This window comes from Entelurus aequoreus, linkage group LG22, assembly GCF_033978785.1.
Source record: "Entelurus aequoreus isolate RoL-2023_Sb linkage group LG22, RoL_Eaeq_v1.1, whole genome shotgun sequence".
In the NCBI taxonomy this organism is placed as follows: domain Eukaryota; kingdom Metazoa; phylum Chordata; class Actinopteri; order Syngnathiformes; family Syngnathidae; genus Entelurus; species Entelurus aequoreus.
Window position 1 is genome coordinate 5,481,994 of NC_084752.1, and position 24,864 is coordinate 5,506,857.

Consider the following 24,864-nt stretch of genomic DNA (forward strand, 5'->3'; position numbering starts at 1 on the left):
GACATACACATACACAATATGTATATATTGTGTTTTTTATGTTGATTTAATTTACAACAAAAAAAAAAAAAAAAAAATGTTTTTTTTTTTTTTCTCTCTCATAAATACAATCATGTGTGCTTACGGACTGTATACCTGCAGACTGTATTGATCTATATTGACATACACATACACAATATGTATATATTGTGTTTTTTATGTTGATTTAATTGACAAAAAAAACAAAACAAAAATTAAAAAAAAATTTTTTTTTAATTTCTTGCGCGGCCTGGTACCAATCGGTCCGGTGGTTGGGGACCACTGGCATAGATGATGTTTTACACATCATCTTCAAGTCGCTTTCTGACAGTCTCTTCGGGATGCGCCGTTTTGTGGGCGGTGTTATTTACGTGGCTCACCTTCCACAGCGTCTTCTCCCCGTCATCTTTGTTGTAGCGGTGTAGCGTGCAAGGACGGGTGTGGAAGAAGTGTCAAAAGATGGAGCTAACTGTTTTAATGACATTCAGACTTTACTTCAATCAATAACGGAGCAGCGTCTCCTCATCCGTGGCTCACTAGTGCAACAACAACGCCCGAAATGTGTCCCGTGAAAAACCGTCCGACCGGAACTATCTAATAACTAAAGTTCCTTGGGTGAATAATGTAAACTCACTACACCGGTATGTTTTAGTGCTTTCATGGTGAGTTTGCTGACAGATATAAGTAAGAACTTTACACTACTTTATATTAGAAATGGCAACAGCGGAGGATGAATGTCCCGTAAAAAGAACATTGAGGACTACAAAGACGGACGCGTGCAAATTTTCAGGACTTATGCAGATCCCAAATACAGATCAGCAGGTACCAGAAGGTAAGAAAAGTGGCTTTTGCATAATATTGTGAAACAAAACACCAGATAATGTCTTACCTTGTACACGCACCATAATAATACTCCTATGTTGAAGCACAGTACAATCCATCAAGCGGTGCAGCTGCGTAGCTTACCAAAGTCCTACTAAAACATTTTGATGGATTAATGTATTTGTATAATGCATAGATTAATGATTGATGTAATGTTCTATATTTTCATAGGAACATATAACATTTTGGTGTTTACTTGAGTCATATTGCAGTCTACATGTATCTCTTATGTGTGACTGCCATCTACTGGTCACACTTGTCATTTCGCCATGTACCAAATAAAATAGCTTCGAGGTCGGTAAGCACAACCAAAATTCTTCCGTACGTTAGGCGCACCGGGTTACAAGGCGCACTGTCGAGTTTTGAGAAAATGAAAGGATTTTGAGTGCGCCTTATAGTCCGAAAAATACGGTACTCCACCTTGTGGACTCACTCTGTGGCCATGAAGAGAGTCTGAAGGATGCTGTTCATGTAGCAGGTGTTGCCCAGGTTGACCAGGCCCGTCTTGCCTGTCTCGGACTTGCCAGCCTGCCTCAGGGGACCGCAGGTGAAGGAGTTGGACTGGGACGTCCAGGCACTTTGATTCAGCACCAACTTGACCTTCTCTTCGCTGGGTTTCGGGAGATCCTGGACAAGAGATGAGAGGATTTAGATTAGGGGCGTCCCAAACACGATATCAGCCAAAAGAAAAATATTATTGGATCACAGCGGCTTGCATCTAAAAATATTTCATACAAGCCGTCCTGCAGCGTGTTTACTTGTGCAAAGCTGTAACATCGAAATGTCCTCCAGTAAACACACCAGGTTGCTCTTTTATTCTATTTTAGTCAACTTATTTACAATAGGTGAACATGGTAGGATATAAGCTACTAGGAGGTAGCAGCTACACAACAGCTAATCACACAATAGCCCACAAGCTAGACACACAGTACAGGCCAAAAATTTGGACACACCTTCTCATTCAATGAGTTTTCTTTATTTTCATGACTATTTACATCAGGGGTCACCAACGCGGTGCCCGCGGGCACCAGGTAGCCCGTAAGGACCAGATGAGTAGCCCGCCGGCCTGTTCTAAAAATAGCTCAAATAGCAGCACTTACCAGTGAGCTGCCTCTATTTTTTAAATTTTATTTATTTACTAGCAAGCTGGTCTCGCTTTGCCCGACATTTTTAATTCTAAGAGAGACAAAACTCAAATAGAATTTGAAAATCCAAGAAAATATTCTAAAGACGTGGTCTTCACTTGTTTAAATAAATTCTTTTTTTTTTTTTACTTTGCTTCTTATAACTTTCAGAAAGACAATTTTAGAGAAAAAATACAACCTTAAAAATGATTTTAGGATTTTTAAACACATTTACCTTTTTACCTTTTAAATTCCTTCCTCTTCTTTCCTGACAATTTAAATCAATGTTCAAGTAAAAAAAATTTTTTTATTGTAAAGAATAATAAATACATTTTAATTTAATTCTTCATTTTAGCTTCTGTTTTTTCGACGAAGAATATTTGTGAAATATTTCTTCAAACTTATTATGATTAAAATTCAAAAAAAATATTCTGGCAAATCTGGTAAATCTGTAGAATCAAATTTAAATCTTATTTCAAAGTCTTTTGAATTTCTTTTAAAATTTTTGTTCTGGAAAATCTAGAAGAAATAATGATTTGTCTTTGTTAGAAATATAGCTTGGTCTAATTTGTTATATATTCTAACAAAGTGCAGATTGGATTTTAACCTATTTAAAACATGTCATCAAAATTCTAAAATTAATGTTAATCAGGAAAAATTACTAATGATGTTCCATAAATTCTTTTTTTAAGTTTTTCTCTTCTTGAATTTTGAATTTTAAAGAGTCGAAATTGAAGATAAACTGTTTCAAAATTTAATTGTAATTTTTTTCGTGTTTTCTCCTCTTTTAAACCGTTCAATTAAGTGTAAATATCATTAATTATTAATAATAACATAGAGTTAAAGGTAAATTGAGCAAATTGGCTATTTCTGGCAATTTATTTAAGTGTGTATCAAACTGGTAGCCCTTCGCATTAATCAGTACCCAAGAAGTAGCTCTTGCTTTCAAAAAGGTTGGTGACCCCTGCTTTACATAGTAGATTGTCACATCAAAACTATGAATGAACAATTGTGGAGTTATGTACTTAACAAAAAAAAGGTGAAATAACTGAAAACATGTTTTATATTCTATTTTCTTCAAAATAGCCACCCTTTGCTCTGATTACTGCTTTGCACATTCTTGGCATTCTCCCGATGAGCTTCAAGAGGTAGTCACCTGAAATGGTTTTCACTTCACAGGTTTCTATAGTTTTGATGCCTTCAGTGATAATCTACAATGTAAATAGTCAAGAAAATTAAAAAAAATATGCATTGAAATGAGAAGGTGTGTCCATACTTTTGGCCTGTACTATACGTAATAATCATTGAACAATATTGAGGCCTAAAACAGCACAATTGTCAATATAAACAAGTATCAAATAATTACAGTTGCATATTACTGACAGATACAAAGTCTTCAAGGCAGAGCCGTAACAGAAAGTATCCAGGAACAAACGTGTCTGCATCATGTAACTTACTGCATCAACTTAATGAGTTATTGTGGCCACTAGGTCGTGCCAACAAACAATTACCACGCCACTTCAACTTAAAGACAGCGTAAGTCTATTCTAGGCGGTAAATAATAAATAGGTTAGTGTTTTTCATAGTTCTCTGTTTGACTCATCGGACATTCCGCACTTAAATATAATAAAAGTATGTGGGATTTGTACTGATATCGTATCAATATAGATATCGGCCGATACTCCAGGCTCTAATATCGGTACCATGTCGTAAGTAAAAAAGTGGTATTGGGACACCCCTTGTTTAGAGACTTCTTCTCAGGTCGGATTTATATATTTGTACAAATTGGGGTTGAAAATAAAGTTGTAACATGAAGGAGAAAGTCTGGTATTGTAAGACTGATTCCAATTACAATACAAACTGCTGGAAAATGGACAACTGAGGTTCCCTTGACTGGCTTTAAACTGCTGAAACTTTTCATATGTAGAAATATTTTAATACTAAGCTGGAGATACTGTTTAGTTTCAAATGGAATGTGCAACTGAAAATGAAGAAGTTTAGCTCTGAGCTTCAGGTACAACTTATGTTCTTTTTAATGTTTGAATTGTAAAATAAAAAATGGAAATAATCCAATTAAACATTGACACTGCACCATACCTACACAGTTCACAGTCGTTGGTTTTCTACTTCAGTAGTCACTAAAAACTCAGAAAATATGGGTGCATTGAATCCATCAATGCCAAAAACTATAGGGGACAAAGCATGTGGCTGTTTTATCCCAGGGGAAACTGAGGGCTGCAGCAAAGTGGAGGCTATGCAGCCTAGAACAATGATCTAATGTTAGCATGTTGTTTTGTCCTTTTTAGAGGTGGATCTTTGGAATCCTAGCTTGATAAGACCTGCTTTTGCTAATTAAAAAGTGTCAAAAGTGAGTATAGGAGGCGAGTAATTACCATAAGCTGGAAATAGTGCTTTATTTGCTTTACTGACAATGGAAAACAATGTGGTTGGTAAACCTGTATGTTATTTCCAAACGAGGGAAATAATTGTTGGAGGGGTTAAACCACAGGTGTCAAACTCAAAGCCAGTGGGCCAAATGTGGCCCTCCACCTCATTTTATTTGGCCCTCGAAAGCCTGGAAATAATATGTATCAATAAAGCACTGTACTTCTTTTTACAAAAATTTTTTTATATATTTTTTTCTTTTTGGGGAGAAAAAAAATATGTACTCCGTCTAATCGCAAATTATGTTAACGTAATTATGCAAAAATATATTATCAAACATTCAAACCATTTTTTATAAAGAAATAAATACTACTAATAATAATGATTTCAAAGCAAGTTATCCATCAAATTGTGCAATGTAAAAGTGGTTTTTACAGCATTTTTCTCAAAATGAAAAAAAACCAGTACTTTTTTTACTGTAATAAACTGTGGTGCCGTTTTGGCATTTACAGTAATACACCGAAAAATCTACAGTTGTTGATTTGCGGTAAAAAGACAAACAAACTGGCAGCTCAGGTGCCAAATTTTTTTTATTTACAGTAAGAAAACATATGTAAATTTTGCAGTACAATTCTGGCAACTGAGCTGCCTTTTTTTTACCATAAAAACAGCACTACTGTTTTTTCATTTACAGTAATATACACTGCATTTTGAGGTGAACTTTTTGCAACTTACCATATTTTTTTACATTTTCGTTTTTAAAAAATCTACTAATAAAATGCATTAAAACATGGTGTTAGAAGCGGCCCTCTGGGGCCAAACATAACTGCCGTATTTTTCAGAGTATAAGTCGCTTTGGAGAATAAGTCGCACCGGCCGAAAAATGGATAATAAAGAAGGAAAAACACATAAGTCGCACTGGAGTATAAGTCGCATTTTTTGGGGAAATGTATTTGATAAAAGCCAACACCAAGAATAGACATTTGAAAGGCAATTTAAAATAAATAAAGAATAGTGAACAACAGGCTGAATAAGTGTACGTTATATGAGGCATAAATAACCAACTGAGAAGGTGCCTGGTATGTTAACGTAACATATTATGGTAAGAGTCATTCAAATAACTATAACATATAGAACATGCTATACGTTTACCAAACAATCTGTCACTCCTAATCGCTAAATCCCATGAAATCTTATACGTCTAGTCTCTTACGTGAATGAGATAAATAATATTATTTGATATTTTACGCTAATGTGTTAATAATTTCACACATAAGTCGCTCCTGAGTATAAGTCGCACCCCCGGCCAAACTATGAAAAAAAAACTGCGACTTACAGTCCGAAAAATACGGTACGTGAATGGCTCATCCACGTGCGCTTTACCTTGATGGCTTCTAAAATGTGGTCGTAGAGGTCCGGGAAGCCGGAATACTGGTACATCATGCAGTGGATGAGCTCCGTGAACTGCAGCAGGAAAGCTTTATTGCTGGGGAGGCCGTCCGCCTGCAGAGACTGCACCAGATGGACCACTTGTGGAATAACCTGGGAATGATGAGGAACAATGCGTGAGGGCAGCTAAAAAATATTCCTCCTGAGTTTTTAGTTCATCCCGACACTAAAACATGTGGGCGAACTTTCACACAGAGTTGGATGCAAAGCAGAGGCTGGTGGAGCTGTGAGGAAAGAAGCGTTTGTGGTTTTGGAGGTCATTTGAGCCATAAGAGAAATTAGTTTTCTTACCAAATGGAACGCCTCTGGAGAGTGCTGGAAACTGAGCAGCATATGGGAGAGGACGGCTAGCGCCCCCTGTCGCACTATGGGGTACCACAGACGATTAAACACCTGGGGAGAAAGCCATAATTAAACAAACAAGGCGTAAACATTTGTCGCCTGTGAAATCGATGTGAACAGCTACAATGAAGGAGGACAAGTTTATTTTTGTTTTGGCATTCGAGGGAAAAAATGAAGGGGCTAAGCGGTATAGAAAATGGATGGATGAGACTAAACGGTATAGAAAATGAATGGATGGATGGATGGATACATGTATGGATTGATGATGAAGTATGAAGAGATAAGCGGTATAGAAGATAAATGGATGAATGAATGTATGAATGAGGCCAAGACATATAGAAGATGAATGATGGATGTATGTATGACGCTCATCGATATAGAAAATGGATGGATGGATGGATGAACGATAAGCGATATAGAAAATGGATGGGTGACGATAAGCAGTATAAAATGATGGATGCATGTATGGATGAGGCTAAGCGGCATAAAAATTGATGGATGAACGACAAGCGATATAGAAAATGTATGGGTGAGGATAAGCGGTATAAAATGATGGATGTATGGATGAGGCTAAGCGGCATAAAAATGGATGGATGGATGGATGAATGAAAAGCGATATAGAAAATGGATGGGTGAGGATAAGTGGTATAAAATGATGGAATGATGGATGGATGTATGGATGAGGCTAAGCGGCATAAAAATGGATGGATGGATGGATGAACGATAAGCGGTACAGAAAATGGATAGGGGAGGATAAGCGGTATAAAAGATGATGGATGGATGTATGGATGAAGCTATGTGCTATAAAAATGGATGGATGAAGGATGAGGATTAGAGGATGGATGGATGAGGCTAAGGGGCTACGAAGATGAATGGTGGATGGATGGATGAGGATAAGCGGTATAGAAAATGGATGGATGATAAGTGGTATAGAAAATGGATGGATGAGGATAAGTGGTATAGAAAATGGATGGATGGATGGATGGACATAAGCGGTATAAAAAAAAGATAGGTGAGGATAAGTGGTATAGAATATGGATAGGTGAGGATAAGTGGTATAGAATATGGATGGGTGAGGATAAGCGGTATAAATATGATGGATGGATGTATGGATGAGGCTTAGCGGCATAAAAATAGATGGATGGATGAACGATAAGCGGTATAGAAAATGGATAGGGGAGGATAAGCGGTATAAAAGATGATGGATGGATGTATAGATGAAGCTGAGAGCTATAAAAAATGGATGGATGAAGGATGAGGATTAGTGGATGGATGGATGGATGAACGATAAGCGGTATAGAAAATGGATAGGGGAGGATAAGCGGTATAAAAGATGATGGATGGATGTATAGATGAAGCTGAGAGCTATAAAAAATGGATGGATGAAGGATGAGGATTAGTGGATGGATGGATGAATGAGGCTAAGGGGTTAGGAAGATGAATGATGGATGGATGAGGATAAGCGCTATAGAAAATGGATGGATGGGGATAGGTGGTATAGAAAATGGATAGGTGAGGATAAGTGGTATAAAAAATGGATAGGTGAGGATAAGTGGTATAGAAAATGGATAGGTGAGGATAAGTGGTATAAAAATGGATAGGTGAGGATAAGTGGTATAGAAAATGGATGGATGGATGGATGGATGGATGAACATGAGCGGTATAAAAAAGATAGGTGAGGATAAGTGGTATAGAAAATGGATAGGTGAGGATAAGTGGTATAGAAAATGGATAGGTGAGGATAAGTGGTATAAAAAATGGATAGGTGAGGATAAGTGGTATAAAAAATGGATAGGTGAGGATAAGTAGTATAGAAAATGGATGGATGGATGGATGAACATAAGCGGTGTAAAAAAGATAGGTGAGGATAAGTGGTATAGAAAATGGATAGGTGAGGATAAGTAGTATAGAAAATGGATGGATGGATGGATGGATGGATGGATGGATGGATGGATGGATGGATGAACATAAGCGGTATAAAAAAGATAGGTGAGGATAAGTGGTATAGAAAATGGATAGGTGAGGATAAGTAGTATAGAAAATGGATGGATGGATGGATGGATGGATGGATGGATGGATGGATGAACATAAGCGGTATAAAAAAGATAGGTGAGGATAAGTGGTATAGAAAATGGATAGGTGAGGATAAGTGGTATAGAAAATGGATGGATGGATGGATGGATGGATGAACATGAGCGGAATAAAAAAGATAGGCGAGCATAAGTGGTATAGAAAATGGATAGGTGAGGATAAGTGGTATAGAAAATGGATAGGTGAGGATAAGTGGTATAGAAAATGGATAGGTGAGGATAAGTGGTATAGAAAATGGATAGGTGAGGATAAGTGGTATAGAAAATGGATAGGTGAGGATAAGTGGTATAAAAAATGGATAGGTGAGGATAAGTGGTATAGAAAATGGATAGGTGAGGATAAGTGGTATAGAAAATGGATGGATGGATGGATGAACGATAAGCGATATAGAAAATGGATGGGTGACGATAAGCAGTATAAAATGATGGATGCATGTATGGATGAGGCTAAGCGGCATAAAAATTGATGGATGAACGACAAGCGATATAGAAAATGTATGGGTGAGGATAAGCGGTATAAAATGATGGATGTATGGATGAGGCTAAGCGGCATAAAAATGGATGGATGGATGGATGAATGAAAAGCGATATAGAAAATGGATGGGTGAGGATAAGTGGTATAAAATGATGGAATGATGGATGGATGTATGGATGAGGCTAAGCGGCATAAAAATGGATGGATGGATGGATGAACGATAAGCGGTACAGAAAATGGATAGGGGAGGATAAGCGGTATAAAAGATGATGGATGGATGTATGGATGAAGCTATGTGCTATAAAAATGGATGGATGAAGGATGAGGATTAGAGGATGGATGGATGAGGCTAAGGGGCTACGAAGATGAATGGTGGATGGATGGATGAGGATAAGCGGTATAGAAAATGGATGGATGATAAGTGGTATAGAAAATGGATGGATGAGGATAAGTGGTATAGAAAATGGATGGATGGATGGATGGACATAAGCGGTATAAAAAAAAGATAGGTGAGGATAAGTGGTATAGAATATGGATAGGTGAGGATAAGTGGTATAGAATATGGATGGGTGAGGATAAGCGGTATAAATATGATGGATGGATGTATGGATGAGGCTTAGCGGCATAAAAATAGATGGATGGATGAACGATAAGCGGTATAGAAAATGGATAGGGGAGGATAAGCGGTATAAAAGATGATGGATGGATGTATAGATGAAGCTGAGAGCTATAAAAAATGGATGGATGAAGGATGAGGATTAGTGGATGGATGGATGAATGAGGCTAAGGGGTTAGGAAGATGAATGATGGATGGATGAGGATAAGCGCTATAGAAAATGGATGGATGGGGATAGGTGGTATAGAAAATGGATAGGTGAGGATAAGTGGTATAAAAAATGGATAGGTGAGGATAAGTGGTATAGAAAATGGATAGGTGAGGATAAGTGGTATAAAAATGGATAGGTGAGGATAAGTGGTATAGAAAATGGATGGATGGATGGATGGATGGATGAACATGAGCGGTATAAAAAAGATAGGTGAGGATAAGTGGTATAGAAAATGGATAGGTGAGGATAAGTGGTATAAAAAATGGATAGGTGAGGATAAGTGGTATAAAAAATGGATAGGTGAGGATAAGTAGTATAGAAAATGGATGGATGGATGGATGAACATAAGCGGTGTAAAAAAGATAGGTGAGGATAAGTGGTATAGAAAATGGATAGGTGAGGATAAGTAGTATAGAAAATGGATGGATGGATGGATGGATGGATGGATGGATGGATGGATGGATGAACATAAGCGGTATAAAAAAGATAGGTGAGGATAAGTGGTATAGAAAATGGATAGGTGAGGATAAGTAGTATAGAAAATGGATGGATGGATGGATGGATGGATGGATGGATGGATGGATGAACATAAGCGGTATAAAAAAGATAGGTGAGGATAAGTGGTATAGAAAATGGATAGGTGAGGATAAGTGGTATAGAAAATGGATGGATGGATGGATGGATGGATGAACATGAGCGGAATAAAAAAGATAGGCGAGCATAAGTGGTATAGAAAATGGATAGGTGAGGATAAGTGGTATAGAAAATGGATAGGTGAGGATAAGTGGTATAGAAAATGGATAGGTGAGGATAAGTGGTATAGAAAATGGATAGGTGAGGATAAGTGGTATAGAAAATGGATAGGTGAGGATAAGTGGTATAAAAAATGGATAGGTGAGGATAAGTGGTATAGAAAATGGATAGGTGAGGATAAGTGGTATAGAAAATGGATAGGTGAGGATAAGTGGTATAGAAAATGGATAGGTGAGGATAAGTGGTATAGAAAATGGATAGGTGAGAAATGAAGCTACCAGTACTAACCCGTTCAATTTTGAGCAGCGTGACATCAATGAGGATGGTGAACTTCTGAACGGCGGCCAGCCCTTTGAGCAGCGCGATGACCCAGGTGTCCACGTGATGGGCCAGAGGCCAGGAAAGCCAGTCGATCATCCTGAAAAGACCAGACGGCTTTAAATAGAGAAGCGGAACCTCCTCCGTCGTACATGAATGCCCACGGTCCATACCTGCATAGTGCTTTTGTCATGTTTGCATCTTTGACGTTCTGGTCCGTAGTCAGGCTCTTAATGAGGACTGTGATCATCTGGACCGGGATGTGCTGCACCAGGCTGGCCAAGGCGATGGACGGTTCAAAGGACGGGTCTAAAAAGGTGGGAGACGTGAGACTTCAGCGCCAGTCTTCTTTCAGAAAGTATTATTTTTGCTATTTTGGGGGTTTTTCGCTGTTTTACTTTTGTCTGTTTGCATCAGCTGTGCTTTTAACGCAGTGGTGTCCAAACTTTTTCCAGCGAGGGCCGCATAAATAAAAATGGAAAGATGCGGGGGTCCCTTTGATACATTTTATACATTAAAAATACTAAAACCAATACGATATACACTACCGTTCAAAAGTTTGGGGTCACCCAAACAATTTTGTGGAATAGCCTTCATTTCTAAGAACAAGAATAGACTGTCGAGTTTCAGATGAAAGTTCTCTTTTTCTGGCCATTTTGAGCGTTTAATTGACCCCACAAATGTGATGCTCCAGAAACTCAATCTGCTCAAAGGAAGGTCAGTTTTATAGCTTCTGTAACAAGCTAAACTGTTTTCAGATGTGTGAACATGATTGCACAAGGGTTTTCTAATCATCAATTAGCCTTCTGAGCCAATGAGCAAACACATTGTACCATTAGAACACTGGAGTGATAGTTGCTGGAAATGGGCCTCCATACACCTATGTAGATATTGCACCAAAAACCAGACATTTGCAGCTAGAATAGTCATTTACCACATTAGCAATGTATAGAGTGTATTTCTTTAAAGTTAAGACTAGTTTAAAGTTATCTTCATTGAAAAGTACAGTGCTTTTCCTTCAAAAATTAAGGACATTTCAATGTGACCCCAAACTTTTGAACGGTAGTGTAGGTCAATCAATAATTAAACTATCTGAACACAACATCCGTATCTTAGTTTTGTGTTATCCGTAACAAAGCATATTCTACGTAATTTTGCCCTAAATTAGGAATTTTCAGGCATAACAGTCTAAATCAGGGGTCGGCAACCCAAAATGTTAAAAGAGCCATATTGGACCAAAAATACAAAAACAAATCTGTCTGGAGCCGCAAAAAATTGAAAGCCATATTACATACAGATAGTGTGTCAGTGATTGATTGATTTTGATTGAGACTTTTATTAGTAGTTATTAGTAGATTGCACAGTACAGTACATATTCCGTGCAATTGACCACTAAATGTTAACACCCCAATAAGTTTTTCAACGTTAATCAATAATTCATGGTAAATGAGATATAAATTGAATTAAGAGGACTTAAAGGAAACTAAATGACCTCAAATATACCTACAAATGAGGCATAATGATGCAACATCAACAAAACTCACCTTTGTGCATTCATGCACAGCGTTAAAAGTTTGGTGGACAAAATGAGACAGAAAAAGAAGTGGCATAAAACACGTCCTAGAAAGTCGGCGAAAGTTATACATGTAAACAAACTACGGTAAGTTCAAGGACCGCCAAAATTAGGACAAAACGGCCGCTCGCCAAATACTCGAATCAGTGAAGCATGTTTAATACAAACAGTGTGATTTATAACAATTAGGGAGGTTTGTGTCATGTCTGTCCTCCTACAGAAACCATATTATCACAAAAAAAATATTTTTTTCCCCTCATCTTTTTCCATGTATCATACATTTTTGAAAAAGCTCCAGAGAGCCACTAGGAGGGCGTTAAAGAGCCGCGGGTTGCCGACCTCTGGTCTAAATGAACTAAAAGTAGCAATACTACAGTGGTTTTGGCCACTAGACGAGGCCAAAGCAATCAGGACGTGCTGTTCAGTATCGGGAACACTGATTGGCCCAGCCTCAGGCAGCATTACTAACTAGGTGTTTAGACTCACATAACTTGGCACTTGACAAATGCTAACATTAGTGGGCCATTTTTTCCTAGTCAATTTTGCAGCCAAACACCCCAGAGTCATATAACTTCAATGGGACCCATTACCTCCCTGCTTGGCACTTGGAGTTGGGGGGTTAAACCACCAAAATGATTCCCGGGCGCGGCGCAGCTGCTGCCCACTGCTCCCCAAGGGGATGGGTCAAATGCAGAGGACAAATTTCACCACATCTAGTGTGTGTGTGACAATCATTGGTACTTTAATCTTTAATCTTAATCTTAACTTGGTACCTGATACATGCTAACTGTTAGCATGCTAACTTTCTAAGTTAACATGCTACTTACATACCAGTATTATACTTTGAACTCTTTATTTTAAACTGTGGTTTATTTCACTCGTTTTTAAAAATATATGTATATTTTTATCTGATTTGAAATGTGAGTGTGAATGTTGTCTGTCTATCTGTGTTGGCCCTGTGATAAGGTGGCGACTTGTCCAGGGTGTACCCCGCCTTCCGCCCATGTGCAGCTGGGATAGGTTCCAGCACCCCCCACAACCCCATAAGGGACAAGCGTTAGAAAATGGATGGATGGATGGATCTTTTTTTTTATATATTTGTTTTAAATTATATGTTTCAGTCTGTCGTATGCCTTTGCTTTTCTGCTTTTCTATACTTCTACCTGTGTGTGATGTACAGTCATTTGCAGTGTTTCCCACACATTCATTTATTTGTGGCGGCCCGCCACGAAAGAATTAAGCCCACCACAAAAAAAAAAATTTTTTTTTTTTTTTTTTTGTCCTGTCCAGCTTCTCAGGCAAATCATATAGATGATGTAGATGCCCATATCGGCTGTTCAGATGTACTTTACAAAAGAGAAGTGTAGGATCAAGATTTTTGAAGCTCTTTGTTCAGTGGATCAGATGTTTGATGAAGCTTTGTGTCTATCTACCACCACTACTGTTTTCTGTTTATTTGTTACTGACTGTGGCAGGACACCTCTGCCTCTGTTTCACTTTATGTTGCTGGTAAATAATATGGTTGTAGTAGTAGGCTAAAGTTAAATTATTTAGTATGCACTAATTAAAGGGGCAGAGCTTTAAGAGACATTTTAGCTTTTATATTTTTATAAGATATATTTTTTGTAAGAACCACAATTAATAAATATATTTCAGTGAACAACTTATTGGTCAAATCTGTATATAAATATGTACATAAAGTGTTGTAATTATATTGTAAAATGGATGGATGGCTGGATGGACGTTTAAAACAAAACTGTTATTATTAATTAGTAAGTATACATTTTTTGAGCCTTTTTAGAGAAAATCATATCATTGTAGTACATTATGCAAATTACTCGATGTCATGGTGACCACGCCCATAGCCACGCCCCCACCGCCACAGGTATCTTGGCAGTTTATGGGAAACACTGATTCGGTTTTCAACTATGGTTGTTTTTGAAGGGCTTATAAATAAAGTTGGTATGGTATGTTATGCATGCGCTTCATAGTCATATGACTTATTGCTTCACACATTCTAACTGCTAGCATGCTCACATTATCATTTAGGTTCAGCTTGTGCATTTCAGTCACTTGCACATTTCACACACAATTAACCCCAATTTTGCATATTTAATTTTTTGGTTTAATGTTCCTATTGTGCCTTGAGAATGTGTCGCGGGCCAATAAAAAAACAAGCTGGGACCGCAAATGGCCCCCGGGCCGCACTTTGGACACCCCTGTTTTTTAATGTATTTCATGTTGTCATCTTGTTATCATGTGTTTTTCTTATTTTTGTGGACGTTTTGTACCACATCATTTCCACATTGCGGGATAAATCAAGTCTACCCATTAGGGGTGTAACGGTACGTGTATTTGTATTGAACCGTTTCGGTACGGGGGTTCCGGTTCGGTTCGGAGGTGTACCGAACGAGTTTCCACACGGACATATTAAGTAGCGTAATGCACGTTGTGTAAACAATGCACACACGGCATGCTAGCAGCTAACGTGCTAGGATAGACTGACCATACGTCCTCTCTTCACCGGACATGTCCTCTTTTGCGGAGCTGTCCGGGCGGAGTTTCTTAAATGCCTCAAATGTCCGGCATTTTGAGTTAGGGTTGCGTGTATTTTTAATGTACGTTCAGGGTTAAGAAGGGGTTAAAAACAAAACAAATTGTGCGCGCAGCAGCATTGGTGAGGGAGTTATGATAAACGCACATGCGTCGCCAGGCTCTGCTTTTTATCCATAGATTTATCACATTTAATTTTTTACTATCTATAGCAGGGGTGTCAAAAGTGTGCCCCCGGAGGCCATTTGCGGCCCACAGCTAATGTTTTAAAGGCCCACGGCACATTCTAAAAATACTATTAAGATGAACAAAAACAAAACAAAAGTGAAATAAAAAAGCTTAAAGGTTAAATGTAATTTAGAAAAAGTTGCAATGTTGACTAACAAAAAAAAGCAGGGTTTTTTTTCTTTCAAACTGTCATTGCTCAAAACATAATATTGAATCAAAATCAATGTTGTTATGAACTAATGACCTATCCAAGGTTCCCATTACTTCACATCAAACATTCCACTAAGAAAAATATTTTTGGTGGAAGATTTTGCAAATTTGGTAAATAAATAACCCAAAAATATATATTTGGTTGTTTTCTTACTGTACCGAAAATGAACCGAACCGTGACCTCTAAACCGAGGTACGTAACGAACCGAAATTTTTGTGTACCGTTACACCCCTACTATCCATCCATCCATTTTCTACCGCTTGTCCCTTTTGGGGTCGCTGGAGCCTATCTCAGCTGCATTATCCTTCCCTAAAGTCTTACCCGTGGAAGAGATGATGGCAAAGACCTCCTGCAAGGAAGGCAGCAGCGTGGCCGGCTCGGCCTTCCAGATGTTCTGCAGCAGCGTGCTCACTTTGGTCACCTGACTCACGTACTCCCCGAGCTCCTGATCTTGACTGACCATGCAGTGGAAGTAGCTGATGGTCCTCACCAGCTGCTGGCAGAAGAAAACGCCAGCCTTGTCCCTCGGCACGCATTGCACAAAGTCGGACAGCATGGTGCTGAGGCGGGCGCAGAGGGCCGGGTTGGGCCGCTCGCACACCAGCCTTAAAACCTCCACCTGGATCACGCTGAAGAGCTCCAGCACGGCGGGGCAGCTGATGAGCAGCCGCAGGCCGCAGTGGATGAGGTCCACCAGGGCCGGGTCTTTGCGCTCCACCTGCTCGTAGCCGCCGTGGAGCAGACCGAGCACAAAGTCTTTGCTGAAGAAGCACTCAAACTCAGAGCGGTGATAGCGGGCGTACGCTTCCAGGACCTGGAAGCCCACCTGCTTCTGGAAGGCGTCTTCGCCCAGCAGGATGAGGCGGGTGGTGACGGTAAACAAAGCACGACACTCCTCCGCCGCCACGTCCTTCTCTGCTGCTTCCACCACCTTCTTCACGATGGCCTTCTTCACTGGAACCTTGTGATCCGAGCTGATGAGGCCCTCCAAAATCTTGTCCATTATGGCGGTCTGCAGGGATGAGGACAGTGACTTTACAAAATGCACTGAAAGGACAAGTCTTGATTGAGAAATAAACGCACAATGTACTCTAGGGGTGTCACGGTACGTGTATTTGTATTGAACCGTTTTGGTACGGGGGCGTCGGTTCGGTTCGGAGGTGTACCGAACGAGTTTCCACACGGACATATTAAGTAGCGTAACGCACGTTGTGTAAACAATGCACACCGAGGCACAACACACGGCATGCTAGCAGCTAACGGGCTACGATAGACTGACCATACGTCCTCTTTTGCGGAGCTGTCAGGGCGGAGTTTCTTAAATGCCTCAAATGTCCGGCATTTTGAGTTAGGGTTGCGTGTATTTTCAATGTACGTTCAGGGTTAAGAAGGGGTTAAAAACAAAACAAATTGTGCGCGCAGCAGCATTGGTGAGGGAGGGGCAGAGACAGAGAGAGTGAGAGAGTTATGATAAACGCGCATGCGTCGCCAGGCTCTGCTTTTTATCCATAGATTTATCACATTTAATTTTTTATTATCTATAGCAGGGGTGTCAAAAGTGTGCCCCGGAGGCCATTTGGGGCCCACAGCTAATGTTTTAAAGGCCCACGGCACATTCTAAAAATACTATTAAAATAAACAAAAACATAACAAAAGTGAAATAAAAAATCTTAAAGGTTAAATGTCATTTAGAAAAAGTTGCAATGTTGACTAATAAAACAAAGCTGTTTTTTTTTCCTTTCAAACTGTCATTGCTCAAAACATAATATTGAATCAAAATCAATGTTATTATGAATTATTGACCCATCCAAGGTTCCGATTACTTCACATCAAATATTCCACTCATAAGCTTATGAGATGCGATGCAAGTGTAAGCCACTGTGACACTATTGTTCTTTCTTTTTTAATATATATATATATAAATGTCTAATGATAATGTCAATGAGGGATTTTTAATCACTGCTATGTTGAAATTGTAACTAATATTGATACTGTTGTTGATAATATTCATTTTTGTTTCACTACTTATTGTTTGTTCTGTGTCATGTTTGTGTCTCCTCTCAATTGCTCTGTTTATTGCAGTTCTGAGTGTTGCTGGGTCGGGTTTGGTTTTGGAATTGGATTTCATTGTTATGGTATTGCTGTGTATTGTTTTGTTGGATTGATTAATTTAAAAAAAAAAAAAAAAATTATTCATTAAATTAAAAAATTTATTAAAAAAAAAAAAAACGATTTTTTTAAAAAATGAGAATCGATTCTGAATCGCACAACGTGAGAATCGCCATTAGAATTTTTTCCCACACCCCTAGTAACGACAATTGAGTTATGTTACGGAAATAAAGTCATAATGTTACTAAATTTAAGTTGTAATGTTACAAGATTAAAGTCGTACTGTTACAAGAATAAAGTTGTAATGTTACAAGATTAAAGTCGTACTGTTACAAGAATAAAGTGGTAACGTTACAAGATTTAAGTCGTACTGTTACAAGAATAAAGTTGTAACGTTACAAGATTTAAGTCGTACTGTTACAAGAATAAAGTGGTAACGTTACAAGATTTAAGTCGTACTGTTACAAGAATAAAGTTGTAACGTTACAAGATTTAAGTCGTACTGTTACAAGAGAAAAGTTCTAATGTTACTAAAATGTAGTCGTAAAGTTACAAGAATGAAGATGTAATGTAGCGAGACTTGAGTCAAAATCTTACAAGAATAAAGTCATAAATTTATGAAATTTAAGTCATAAATGTATGAAAATAAAGTCGTAAATGTTTTAAAGTGTGTTTGTAATATTAGGTCGTACATGAACCTAAAATAATAACGAGTACTGTAGGGGAATGGAATAGAATGTATTGGCAATGTAATCACATGATGGAAAGAAATACATTTGTGCATTAAAAGAAAAGATAAAATCGTTGATGGTATTTTATTCGTGATATGTGATCGCGTTGACACTATTAATGTTGGAATGAGGGGCGACATTATTTTGACAGCATTCAACAGACTGCAACAACATCATACTAGCTATTTCAATTGAAATTGTGTTATTTCAAACCAAATCTCATCTTTCTTTTTTCCACCTTTTCCTCCACTACAGGAGCCCATGTGTTTTAATGTTACTAGAATGAAGTCGTAATCTTACAAGAATGAAGTCGTAATGTTACTTAAAGGAAGTCGCAATTTTACAAGAAACAAAAGACGTAATGTAAAAAAATATATATCATAATGTTACAAGAATGAAGTTTTGAATGTAATGAGAATTAAGTCATAATATTACGAAAATAAAGTCATAAAAGGTATGAAAATAATAATAATGTTCCATCTATACATCCATTTTCTACCGCTTGTCCCTTTCGGGGTAACGGGGGGTGCTGGAGCCTACTAAATTGAAATGTTACTAGAATAAAGTCTTGATGTTACAAGAATAAAGTTGTAAATTTAATAGACTTAAGTTGTAATGTTACAAGAATGAAGTCGTAATGTTACTAAAATGAAGTTTGGATGTTACAAGAAAAAAAGTCACAATGTAGCAAAAATGAAGTTGTTATGTAACAAAAATTGAGTCGTAATGTTAAGGAAATTAAGTCATAATGTTACTCAATTTAAGTTGTAATGTTACAAGAATAAAGTTGTAAATTTACTAGAATGAAGTCGTAATGTTACAAGAATGAAGTCGTAATGTTACTAAAATGAAGTTTTGATGTTACAAGAAAAAAAGTCACAGTGTAACGAAAATAAAGTCTTTATGTGACGACAATTGAGTTATGTTGCGGAAATAAATTCATAATGTTACTAAATTTAAGTTGTAATGTTACAAGATTTAAGTTGTACTGTTACAAGAATAAAGTTTTAATGTTACAAGATTTAAGTCATACTGTTACAAGAATAAAGTTGTAACGTTACAAATAGAAATGTCCGATAATATCGGCCTGACGATATTATCGGCCGATAAATGCTTAAAAATTTTATATCGGAAATTATCGGTATCGTTTTTTTTTATTATCGGTATCGTTTTTTGTTCTTTTTTTTTTCTTAAATCAAAATAAAAAACACAAGATACACTTACAATTAGTGCACCAACCCAAAAAACCTTCCTCCCCCATTTACACTCATTCCAAAAAAGGGTTGTTTCTTTCTGTTATTAATATTCTGCTTCCTACATTATATATCAATATATATCAATACAGTCTGCAAGGGATACAGTCCGTAAGCAAACATGATTGTGCGTGCTGCTGGTCCACTAATAGTACTAACCTTTAACAGTTAATTTTACTCATTTTCATTAATTACTAGTTTCTATGTAACTGTTTTTATATTGTTTTACTTTCTTTTTTATTCAAGACAATTTTTATTTTTTATTTATCTTATTTTTATTTTTTATTTTTAAAAGGACCTTATCTTCACCATACATGGTTGTCCAAATCAGGCATAATAATGTGTTAATTCCACCACTGTATATATCGGTATCTGTTGATATCGGTATCGGTTATTAAGAGTTGGACAATATCGGGATATCGGATATCGGCTTAAAGCCATTACCGGACATCTCTAGTTACAAGGTTTACGTCGTATTGTTACAAGACTAAAGTTCTAATGTTACTAAAATGTAGCCGTAATGTTACAAGAATGAAGTTGTAATGTAGCAAGAATTAAGTCGCGTTGACACTTTAATGAGCTAAAATAACGAGTAATGTAGGGGAATGGAATAGAATGTATTGGCAATGTAATCACATGAAGTTGAAGAGCTCAGATGATGGAAAAAACATGTTTGTGTGTGTGAATAAATGTAAAGCATTAAAAGAAAAGATAAAATCGTTGATGGTATTTTATTCGTGATATGTGATCGCGTTGACACTATTAATGTTGGAATGAGGGGCGACATTATTTTGACAGCATTCAACAGACTGCAACAACATCATACTAGCTATTTCAATTGAAATGGTGTTATTTCAAACAAAATCTCATCTTTCGTTTTTCCACCTTTTCCTCCACTACAGGAGTCCATCTGTCCCCAGCACCGGCGCCTTGACTGTCGCCTACAACAAGATGACTTGTTCCACCTTGCGTCGCTTTCATGGCAGTGAAATAACGGCGCGGACATGTTTTGTGTGCCGTCACGCCGCGAACAAAGCAACTTGAAGGGCCTGACGTCGGCCTGTGCGGTGTCTCTCTTAGCCACTGACTTAGCATCAACGCTGACACGTCTCGACAGGGACAAAGACGGTGTCGAATGTGTCCTCACCCAAATGGAGCATGTCAGTGTCGTCCAACGTCGACGTCCCACGGCGATAACCCGCGTGTAAAAAGGTAAAAAGGAGGTGTATTGTGGTTCACTCCGTGAACCGGAATCAGCTGATCAACATGAAGCTGACGTCATTTCTGCGGCGGGAGAAACAGGAAGGACCCCGAAGTAGCGCCGACTTTGGTGGCCTTGCCATTGCCTGTCTAATAACTGTTGTTAAACTAAATTACGCCTTCGACTCTAATCTTTACATACGGTATGTATTTACGGTATGTATTCGATTTTTATTGACATCATTGTTGTTTTCACGTGAAAATGTCTGATTTGCCAAAGGTAGAAAGTAACTAGTTACATCTATTTGTTTTTTTTTAAACAATTGAACACATGAACAGCATATATTGATAATATACAAATAAACCAAGGCACTTTTTATATATATACATATATATATATATATATATATATATATATATATATATATATATATATATATATATATATATATATATATATATATATATATATATATATATATATATATATATATACATATATATATATATATATATATATATATATATATATATATACATATATATATATATATATATATATATATATATATATATATATATATATATATATATATATATATATATATATATACATATATATATATATATATATATATATATATATATATATATATATATATATATACATATATATATATATATATATATATATATATATGTATATATATATATATATATATATATATATATATATATATATATATATATGTATATATATATATATATATATATATATATGTATATATATATATATATATATATATATATATATATATATATATATGTATATATATATATATATATATATATATATATATATATATATATATATATATATATATATATATATGTATATATATATATATATATATATATATATATATATATATATATATATATATATATATATATATGTATATATATATATGTATATATATATATATATATATATATATATATATATATATATATATATATATATATATATATATATATATAAAACGGTAGTGTATATATACACTACCGTTCAAAAGTTTGGGGTCATCCAAACAATTTTGTGGAATAGCCTTCATTTCTAAGAACAAGAATAGACTGTCGAGTTTCAGATGAAAGTTCTCTTTTTCTGGCCATTTTGAGCGTTTAATTGACCCCACAAATGTGATGCTCCAGAAACTCAATCTGCTCAAAGGAAGGTCAGTTTTGTAGCTTCTGTAACGAGCTAAACTGTTTTCAGATGTGTGAACATGATTGCACAAGGGTTTTCTAATCATCAATTAGCCTTCTGAGCCAATGAGCAAACACATTGTACCATTAGAACACTGGAGTGATAGTTTCTGGAAATGGGCCTCTATACACCTATGTAGATATTGCACCAAAAACCAGACATTTGCAGCTAGAATAGTCATTTACCACATTAGCAATGTATAGAGTGTATTTCTTTAAAGTTAAGACTAATTTAAAGTTATCTTCATTGAAAATAAGGACATTTCAATGTGACCCCAAACTTTGGAACGGTAGTGTATATATATATCGAAAGAGGAATAAAAAGATAGAAAATATAATATATATATATATATATATATATATATATATATATATATATATATATATATATATATATATATATATATATATATATATATATATATATATATATATATATATATATATATTAATAATAATACTATAAATATATATATTTATTTATTTATGTATTTATTTATTTTAATTGAACAACAAAAATACATTTATAATTCACACAAAATTCAAGGCATTTTCAACATCTTTGAAAGAAAACAAAAGCAAATACAGATATAGTATTAAATATTAATAAATAATAATAACGATATGTATTTACGGTATGTATTCGATTTTTCTTGACATCATTGTTGTTGTCACGTGAAGACGTCTGTGATTTGCCAAAGGTAGAAAGTAACTAGTTACATCTATTTGTTTTTTTTAAACAATTGAACACAAACGGCATATATATATATATATATATATATATATATATATATATATATATATATATATATATATATATATATATATATATATATATATATAATATTGAAAAAGGAATAAAAAAATATAAAATATATATATTAATAATAATAATATAAATATATATATTTGTATATATAAATTTATTTATTTATGTATTTAAAAAAAAAAGAACAACAAACTCAAGGCATTTTCAACATCAAGGAAAGAAAACAAAAGCAAATACAGATGGAGTATTAAATATTAATAAATAATAATAATGGTATGTATTTACGGTATGTATTCGATTTTTCTTGACATCATTGGCAAAACGTCTGTAATTTGCCAAAGGTAGAAAGTAACTAGTTACATCTATTTGTTTTTTTAAACAATTTAACACATAAACGGCATATATATATATATATATATGTATATACATACACATATATATTTATATTGAAGGAATAAAAAGGAATAAAAAGATAGAAAATAATAATAATAATAATATAAATATATATATATTTATATATTTATTTATGTATGTATTTTTTTATTTAATTGAACAACAAACATACATTTAAAATTCACACAAAATTCAAGGCACTTTCAACATCAAGGAACAAAAACAAAAGCAAATACAGATAGAATATTAAATATTAATAAATAATAATAACGGGGACGGCGTGGCACGGTTGGGAGAGTGGCCGTGCCAGCAACCTGAGGGTTCCTGGTTCGATCCCCACCTTCTACCGACCTAGTCACGTCCGTTGTGTGCTTGAGCAAGACACTTCACCCTTGCTCCTGATGGGTGGTGGTTAGGGCCGTGCATGGCAGCTCCCGCCATCTGTGTGTGAATGGCTGAATGTGGAAATAGTGTCAAAGCGCTTTGAGTACCTTGAAGGTAGAAAAGCGCTATACAAGTATAACCCATTTAACCCATTTAATAATAAAAAATATATAAAAATAAAAAGACAAAAAGGGCTACCTAAATCACTTTAAATGTTTTTAATAAAGATATCAATTTAAGGGCTTCTGTACTCTTAATCATTCTCCAAGATTTGATTGATAATTGTGGTGAGATCGGTAGGTTGTGAGTTCCAAACCCCGGCCAATGGGAGCCATTACCTCCCTGCTTGCCACTCAGCATCAAGGGTTGGAATTGGGGGTTAAATCACCAAAATGATTCCCGGGCGCGGCCACCGCTGCTGCTCACTGCTCCCCTCACCTCCCAGGGGGTGAGGGTGATGGGTCAAATGCAGAGGATAATCTCACCACACCTAGTGTATGTGTGTGACAATCATTGGTACTTTAACTTTTAAACCATTAAGCCAATTAGAAAATGTAGGTTTTACTTTCATAAATTGACATTTATGTAGAAAACATTTTGCTTGGAGCATAATAATGTTGACGAACATTTCTATGTTACAGTCGTTTATAAAAATACCACATTTGATCTCTTCTATAGAGAATGGGGACATCTTCACACCCTTGTCAATCAGCCAATCTCTGATCTCCTCCCAAAACACATGTACACTCTCACATTCCAAACAGATGATTGACATCCTCTACAGCTCCACAGATATAACAGCCTCCATGTTAAATTTAAGTTAAAAAAAATCCTTTGAAGGGTATATTCCATTAATCATTTTAAATTGTATTTCTTTCATTTTGGGAATAATTGGGTATGTAATATATCTTGTCCTTATTTTCCTTAGCTCAACTTTTGTAAACTCCTTCAGGATATATTGTCTATGAACTGTGCCCGGGAAATATTCTTTCACTAAAACTGCCCTCATATATTTGTTAAAACATTTTTCATCGCAGAAATTAACATCTTCAATATTAAGGTTTCTCAGACAAGGGGTAGTATTTGAATATAAAACATCCTGAGTCACCATAGATTTTAAGGATAGAGGTATTACTTTGGTGATCTTTTGAAACAGATTTTTTGAACAACAACATTGATACTTTTCATACATTTTGTCATAGAGTTGCATTCTTCTATATATATGGAGTTTTTATTAACTAAAATGTAACTGTTATTTTGTCTAATAACTGTTGTTAAAATAAATTACGCCTTCGTCTCTTATCTTTACATACGGTATGTATTCGATTTTTTTTGACACCGTTGTTGTTGTCACGTGAAGACATCTGTAATTTGCCAAAGGTAGAAAGTAACTAGTTACATCTATTAGTTTTTTTTAAAACAATTGAACACATAAACAGCATATATTGATAATATACAAATAAACCAAAGCACTTATAATATATCTCAACATTACATATATTCACTAGTTTGAGCAATTAACATATTTCCA

At 35.8% G+C, this 24,864-nt stretch overlaps 1 protein-coding gene across 2 annotated transcripts in view; it reads right to left on the reverse strand.

Moving 5' to 3' along the window:
- The window catches only part of usp38 (ubiquitin specific peptidase 38), a 30,911-nt gene extending 10,265 nt beyond the window's left edge, over positions 1-20,646 (reverse strand). The window contains exons 1-7 of one of the 2 annotated variants that reach the window (XM_062032291.1): positions 20,469-20,646; positions 15,550-16,240; positions 10,837-10,972; positions 10,634-10,763; positions 6,150-6,251; positions 5,793-5,951; positions 1,334-1,527 (exon numbers count right to left, since the gene is read on the reverse strand). In XM_062032291.1, the coding sequence (XP_061888275.1) occupies positions 1,334-1,527; positions 5,793-5,951; positions 6,150-6,251; positions 10,634-10,763; positions 10,837-10,972; positions 15,550-16,231 (1,403 nt within the window). In that variant the 5' untranslated portion in view covers positions 16,232-16,240; positions 20,469-20,646. Of the gene's footprint in view, positions 1-1,333; positions 1,528-5,792; positions 5,952-6,149; positions 6,252-10,633; positions 10,764-10,836; positions 10,973-15,549; positions 16,241-20,206; positions 20,443-20,468 lie in introns of those variants that run through there. The other variant, XM_062032290.1, reaches the window with a different exon arrangement.
- Between the last annotated feature and the right edge of the window lie 4,218 nt (positions 20,647-24,864).